This window comes from Castanea sativa, chromosome 9, assembly GCF_040712315.1.
Source record: "Castanea sativa cultivar Marrone di Chiusa Pesio chromosome 9, ASM4071231v1".
In the NCBI taxonomy this organism is placed as follows: domain Eukaryota; kingdom Viridiplantae; phylum Streptophyta; class Magnoliopsida; order Fagales; family Fagaceae; genus Castanea; species Castanea sativa.
In genome coordinates, this window is record NC_134021.1 from 26,225,617 (window position 1) to 26,233,678 (window position 8,062).

At 35.9% G+C, this 8,062-nt stretch overlaps 1 protein-coding gene across 1 annotated transcript; it reads left to right on the forward strand.

The window, feature by feature from the left end:
• The first annotated feature begins 758 nt into the window (after positions 1-758).
• On the forward strand, positions 759-6,092 carry LOC142609898 (receptor protein kinase-like protein ZAR1). Its single transcript, XM_075781627.1, has 2 exons — positions 759-2,298; positions 5,190-6,092. The coding sequence occupies exons 1-2, from the start codon at positions 960-962 to the stop codon at positions 5,834-5,836; spliced, it is 1,986 nt and encodes a 661-aa protein (XP_075637742.1). The 5' UTR covers positions 759-959; the 3' UTR covers positions 5,837-6,092.
• Positions 6,093-8,062: the final 1,970 nt, after the last annotated feature.

Below are 8,062 nucleotides of genomic sequence, written 5' to 3' on the forward strand. Positions count from 1 at the left end.
GATGGATTTGGGATGTGGGTTTGTTTGATTTGGTGGAAGTGGGTTTGTGGCGGTGGTGAATGTGGTTTTGTACCGGTGGTGGGTTTAGGATGTGGGTTTGTTTGATTTGGTGGAAGTGGGTTTATGTCGGTGGTGGGTTTGGGATTTGGGTTTGTTTGGTTTGGAGGATGTGGGTTGGTGACTGTGGCCATTGTTGCGGTGTGGTTGTTGGTGGCCGTTGTTGCGGCAGTGGTAGTTGTGCCGCCGTTGTTGTTGTTGTTGTTGCTGCCATTGTTGTTGTTATTGTTGTTGTTGTTGCTGCTGCTGCTGCAGTTGACGATGATGATGATGATAGGAGGAAGGAATATATTATTTTAATGTAGAGTAAATATTATTTTAATGTATAGAATTGAAGATAGAACATTTGATAAATGAGATATTGTAAAATAATGTGATAAAATGATAAAATAGGTGTTTGATGTGTCAAAATGAGATTTTTTTCGAAACATATGATGAGAATGCTTATACATTAGAAAGTTTAAACAACTACCTGGCCTTCTATCTCAAATTAATTTCAAATTAAACAGATATATATATATATATATATATATATATATATATATATATATATATATGAAAGTTCAAATTTGCTAGCTTATCTGATATTTAAAAGTAGAAATAAACATTTAGCTCTTATCCGAGTCCGACAAACAAAAACAAAAAAATACTATAATAGTAGTAAGTCTAAAAGCTAGTTGGTGTTCACTGTTCAGAAAAAATTCAAACCGCATAGCGACGTTGCTCTGCATAGCATTCCAGTTCCCACTTTCCAATACCACCTCGATAAACACTTCCACTCCCCAAGTTCAAACTTCAAATCCACAACAACAGCAACAACATCCATTCTTCTTCTTCTTCTTCTTTTCACACCAAACTCACTCTCTGCAACTCCTTGTTGCCAAAACAACAAGAAAAAAAAAATGCCTGTTCGGCTAACCTTTTTTCTCAGTGTAATACTAATTATCACTAGCATAACTTTTCCACTATCTTCTTCTCTAACCCCAGACGGATTCTCTCTCCTAGCTCTCAAAGCCGCCATAGACTCCGACCCGACTCACGTCCTCGACTCCTGGTCCGACTCCGACCCAACCCCATGCCACTGGCCCGGCATTGTTTGCACTCGCAACCGCGTCACCACCCTTTTCCTCCCTAACAAGTCCTTCTCCGGCTACCTCCCCTCCGAACTCGGCTTCCTCAACTCGCTCCGCCGACTCACTCTCTCCCACAACAACTTCTCCAACACCATCCCATCCCATCTCTTCAACGCCACAACTCTTCTCATCCTCGACCTCTCTCACAACTCTCTCTCAGGTCCAATCCCACCTCAAATTGCTTCCCTCAAAACTCTTCGCCACCTAGACTTGTCCTCCAATTCCCTCAATGGGTCTCTCCCCAGCTCTCTCTCCGACCTCCAAAACCTCACCGGAACTCTCAATTTGTCCTTCAACAAATTCTCCGGCGGAGTCCCAGCGTCTTACGGAAACTTTCCGGTGATGGTGAATTTGGATCTCCGGCATAATAATCTCACCGGCGAGATTCCTCAGGTTGGGTCTTTATTGAACCAGGGTCCCACTGCTTTCTCTGGAAACCCTAGTCTCTGTGGGTTTCCGTTAGAAACTCCATGTCCGGAAGCTCAAAACCCTAATGTTTTTAAAAGTCCCGAAGAGCCTCCGAGAAAACCAGAAAAACCTAACCCAAGTTTCAAGAAAGACGGTACTCCGAATTCCGTACGGGTCGTATCGGTCGTTTCGGTTGCGGTGGTGTGCGTTATTTCGGTTTCGGTTTTGGTTTCGGTGTTTGTGTTTCGGAGGAAATGGAAGGGCAGTGCTGGGGAGGGCAAAATGGGAAGAGAAAAGTTGGAGGAGTATGACGAGGGGTTTAGGAGTAATTTCAAAGAGGAGGAAGGGCAAAAGGGTAAATTCGTGGTGGTGGACGAGGAGGGGTTTAATTTGGAATTAGAGGATTTGTTGAGGGCATCGGCGTACGTTGTGGGAAAAAGTAGTAGTGGGATAGTGTATAAAGTGGTTTCTGGGAGAGGATCCAATGCGGCGGTGCCTACGGTTGTTGTCACTGTTCGGCGATTGAGTGAAGCTGCCGATGCCACGTGGCGGTTCAAGGAGTTTGAGTCTGAGGTGGAGGCTATTGGTAGGGTCCAACACCCTAATATCGTGCGGCTGAGAGCTTATTACTATGCAAATGATGAGAAGCTGTTGGTTAGTGATTATATTCGCAATGGGAGCTTGTACACTGCGCTACATGGTAACCATTCTCTTCCATGTTCTTTATGATAAGTGAATTTTAGTACGTTCATGTAAGACTTCGTGTTTTAATTGTTTTGAGTTTTGACTCCTGTTCATACTTATAGATGTCTCAGAAAATGGAACACCATCACTATAGTTGAAGTTTAATTTTTTATTTACTTTCATTGTGTCATAAAAAAAAATAATGTTAGCGTATATGAATAAGTAATTTAACTATGGTGGAAAATGTTTTGAAATTTTTTATTTTATTTTATTTTATATATATAAAATATTCGTCATCCTATTACAATATATTTTATTACTAGTAATAAAGAATATAATTCGTAATTCTCATTCAGCGTATTAAACAGCCTTTAAAGTTTTTAAAAATGGGAGTTGATAATTTTTTTAATTTCAAAAATACGATTCTTATTAAAAAAATTGAGACAACTTCCATATAAAGTTCAACAATATTTTACTTTAACAGATTTGTGCATTTGATATAGCTTCATCTATAAATGAGAAAGTCCAGTTATGCAAGTTGTGGTAGAAGAAGAATTGTTTATAAATTAAGCAATTTTAAAAGATAGCTTTTTTGGAACTTCACTTGCTCTTATTAGGTACCACTTGGTCAAACTCAAAATCCCAACGCTTTTTATTTTTATTTTTTTTTCTTACCAAAATAGTAATTTATAAAACAATCACACTTATTTTAGCAACGAAGATTTTTAATTTATTCTTCCTATATAATTCAAACAGAATTGAGTTGTGTCTTAAGACTCATTATGTGTTCACATGGTTAGTGGTTACCCAACAACTTAAAGTCAAAGCCCACAAGAGGAGTGGGATTAAATATTAGATTTAGCCTTTACTATGAGCACAATTGTTCAGTAGTGTACTATTGTTTTATATTTCTCTCCTTTTAACATACTGAGTAGTACTGTGGGCCCACCTGTAAGAACCACTATTATTGTGTTTGAAAACTTAGATTTGGATATGGATTTTAAATTAAAAGATTTGAAATGCCTTGATTTCAAATACATTGATTTTAGAAGGTATTTATAAATTCAAGCATTTTAAAGGTTTAAAATTCTTGGTGGATTTATCAAATCTAAATCCTTGACTTTTTAAAATTGTCCAAACTAGATATTTGGGTTTTAATCACCCAAAATTCAAATCAAATAGCCAAATCATGTCATCCAAATGCACCACTAGAGATTTGGAAAGAATTTCTCCTGTGCCAAACTATTAGACAAATCCAATGTAAGATTGATGTTTGAATAAAAACAAAAGAAGTAAAAATACTAAACAAAGAGAAATGTTAACTTGTAAGGAATATTTGCTACATTTGCTAGAAATTATAATGTATTCAATGATTATGAATTTGTGTTGTTTCTTTTTCCTCTGACTCTATATTTCCTTCTTTCTCTCCTGATGTGTCATTGTGTCTTGTGCTATTGCTCTCTAACATAAGCTATTGCTTTAACCAATTAACCCTGTAATCTTAAATTATATATAATTTTCCCCCTTAAATTTTGTAATCATGGTATCCACCATTGCTAGAATTTCATTTGCTTGGGGGTGATGGGATGTAGCTTAAGTTTGCTCTTTTAGGCTATGATAACATTGAGGTAAAATTGAGTTACTTTGGCAGACTAATGTACTTCTAATCACCTCTCATCTTTAGGTTTCATTGAATGTAAACGTAGCAGAATAGATTTAAGATAATGTGCATCATAGAGATCTTCATCAGTGTGTTCTGAACAAAATTTACAGTCAATAATTTGACATCCGGCATCTGCTGTGTTAACTGTGATCTGATTGTTCATGTAAAAGAAATAGTCATTCATAAAACTGTCAGGAACAACTCTGAAATTTGAATCAATTTACAACTTCACTAATGCAACTTTTGAATATCTAAAACATTGAGTTAATGGGCCTCAATCTCCAATTCATACGGTGTACTGCATAGTATTTTCAGATGAGTTTTTATTTTTTTAATTTTTAATTTTTATTATTAACATAGCGTTTGAATTATTTTCTTGTACGAATCAAAATGACCTGCATTATTTTCATTCAATGGAATTATAGCAAGTTTTTACCATTGTCTGTGATGACTGATGAGCAATGATGATGAATGTATAACTGCATTTACTGAGGTGTCCAAGTTAAAATTTTATTTTGACAGCTACCATTTAGAAACCTATTAGTAGGCAATGGTAATGGGATCAGTTGTCATTTTGAACCTTCTAGTGTTGATTTTTCTTTCTCCTTTATATTCTTGTTTTGAGTTGATGATAAATATTCCACATGATTTTGGGCCTTTTGTGGTTCTTAGTGCTTGTGCCCCAGACGAATGAAACTCTTTCAGAGTGTTTTGCCTGATAGCTTGGTTTTGGTACACCTGTTGGTATCATTCTTTTGTATTCTTTTGGTACACCTGAGGCGTATATTCATGTTTATGTCAAAACCTGTACTGAGTGGTGTGGTCCTGTTGATCATTCTTAAAGATACAAGACCTAAATGTAATTGATAGACCCCATTTTGGGTGACTTTAAATCTCATGGTTTTCCACAGTCAATATTCATTGGTGACATGTAGCAAAAATATGGACCACAGGCAACAGTTGTCTTCTTGTGATTTAAAGCTGCATTTCACGGGAATAATGGTTGCTATCCTGTTTGTTCACAGATAGATAAAATATTTGTTACTCTACTAGATCAATGACACATGTTTCATATATTGCACATACAACAAGCAGTTATTGTGCCCTTGTTAAAACTTGTCATATTGTGGCATAATTAGTGACTTTTTCCCTAACTTTGGTTAATGGATGTTGTAATTTGTGACCATCGTTATTTGTGAGCATTGTAATGATGATGTTTTCTCCATGGTGTTATATATTTGCAGGCGGTCCTGGTCCTTCCAATTCTTTGCCTCCGCTTACATGGGCAACAAGGTTAAAAATTGCTCAAGGAACAGCTAGGGGTTTAATGTACATCCATGAGTTTAGCCCCCGAAAATATGTTCATGGCAACATAAAATCAACAAAAATCCTTCTCGATGATAACCTCCAGCCTTACATTTCTGGTTTTGGACTCACCCGTCTTGTTTCAAGTACCTCTAGATTTACCAATTCATCATCCAAAAAGGAGAACTGTAACCAAACCATCTTTACCTCTTCATTGGATTCAAGAATTTCAGCTTCCTCTAACATGTACTTGGCACCTGAGGTTCGAATGCCTGGCAACAAGTTCACTCAGAAATGTGATGTTTACTCTTTTGGTATTGTGATGTTGGAGATGTTGACTGGTAGGCTGCCAGATGCAGGACCAGAAAACAATGGTAAGATGCTAGAGAGTTTCGTGAGGAAAGCGTTCCGAGAAGAACACCCCCTATCTGAGGTTATAGACCCAGCACTTCTGCCTGAAGTGTATGCAAAGAAGCAAGTTGTTGTAGCATTTCATATTGCACTAAATTGCACTGAACTTGATCCAGAGATGCGGCCTAGGATGCGAACAGTTTCAGAAAGTCTTGATCGTATAAAATCACAGTGAAGAACATTGTAGGATTTTGGTTCTTGTTGCTGATTTTTGATGTTGAAGGTGTTTGGTTTGTTAGCAGTTCATGGTTGGAGGGGCATTTGGGTGTATATTTTCCTGAAAATGTTTTTGTAAGCCAAAATGCGTTCAGATTCTCCTGAAATATGGAGAATGTATGGGGGAGTTAATTCCAAACACTATTCCTAGCAGACTGGCAATGAATGTGTATCAATTTAGCCAATTTGTAATTAATGTTTCAGGATATTTGACCCTTGATCTCGTCTAATTCGTGTTCCTTAGTGCTTATGTATGTGTTCATCTCGAGCTTTTGACAATCCAAGCTGCAAATGCTCCTGCGTAGTGTATACAAGCCTTACAACAAAATGGTTTTAAGTAAATATCCCAATAGCGCAATAGCAATAGTATCTATCTTAGTCCAATGTCTGAAGTTCCAATCTCGCATATCCTTTTAACTATCTATCTATACCAAAAATAAAAAAATAAAAAATAATTTACCAATATTTTTGAATGTCAATATTCGTCAAGCTATTGGGTTCACTTAGCTAATCTCGTTTACGTCCAGAAAGCTTTTATTGATGTTATCACCATGCCTCCGTTGAGTTTGTTTTCCTGAAAAATATTTTTCTTATATTTAGTTGTAATTAAGAAAATGAGCTTAAAAAACATTTTGAGATATTTGATTTGCACAAATATTCATTAACGTTTCATATAAGCGATAGTGGTGAATGTAATAATAGGAGTCCAAATCTTCTATCCTACTTTTTCTGCTCCACTATATACTCCACAAATAAAAACATGCCACATGTCTATCTATTTTATTAAATGCTAAAATTTATGTCTTATATTATTTCAATTTTTATTTTAGAAAATTGTAATAATAGAAGGCATAAATTTAGCATTTAATAAAATAGATGGACACGTGTTATGTTTTTATTTATGGAGTATATAGTGGAATAGGAAGAGTAGAACAGAAGATTTGGACTCTTATAATAGTGGCATCAGATGTGGCTTATTATTTTCGTTTCCTTTTTTATATTATTTTTCATTGATTTTGGAAAAAGTTATTTATTGATCAAAATTTTAGCTGGATTAATCAAATTATTTTCTGCCAAAACAAGGAAAATATTTAAGTTCTTGTCCTCTGGAACACTTTAAAAAAAAACTTTTTTTTTTATAAAAGTAATCTAGCTATGTGATAGCCTGATTTCACTGATTAAAGACCATTTTTGTTATGAAGCCACATTATAGCATCTGACACCACTCTTCTACTCAATGGAATCCACATAATAGCTTCCATATCTTCTCAGTGAAAATTAGCAGCAAGGACACTTCGGTTCCAGTCATGGACCGTCCAATCAATAAGGTAAGAGACTCTCCATTCCCAATCCTCATCAATTGGTGGATGTAAGACTTTATTTGTTGGATAGTTTGGGATCCACCTGTCTTGAGTAACCCAAATGTTTGAGCCATCTCCTACACGCTAGCAACATCCTTTTTGCAAAATTGGTTGGGCTGCAATGATGCGAACCTCAATCGACACGCTTTGAGACCCAACAAAAATATTGGAATATTTAACCCAGGAAAGCTAAAAATCAGATATTTGATAGAAACCCATACCCAACGTTTATAATCGAAATGCGAACCAAAGGTATAAGTTGACCTTGACCCAATGATTATAAAGAATCACGAACCAAAGGTATAAAGTTTGAACGCCACAAGGAAGAATCCTTGATAAGTTCACAGTTCTTGAAGAACCAAAAGAGAGCAAAGCCTCACATTTTCTGAATTTTATTCAATAATAATCTTCTAAAAAACGTTTACAGACTTAAGGGCCTATTTAAGGACTCCACAAAACTTGACAGACAAGAAAATATATTCTAAAATAACTCCTAATTGATACCTTACTATATCAGGAATCAAGTTTGACCTAAAAAGCATTAAATGCACCTAAAAACAAGGAAAATACCTAAAAAAACGTACTAAATAATAAAACCCTAAATAAAAGTTGATTTGGTCTGAAATTAGCAGATCCAAAATAGAAAAAAATCTGCCTTAACTGATATAGAGCTGGAAAGTCAATCAGCCATTAATTCAAGCCATAAATCACTCGCAATTAAGCCAGATCAGCCCTAAATAGCTTGAATTAAATTTATTACGTTTTCAGCTTCCTTTGGGCCAAGCTTGGAATGTCCTGCGTTAGAATCAGCTCAAATATCTTGA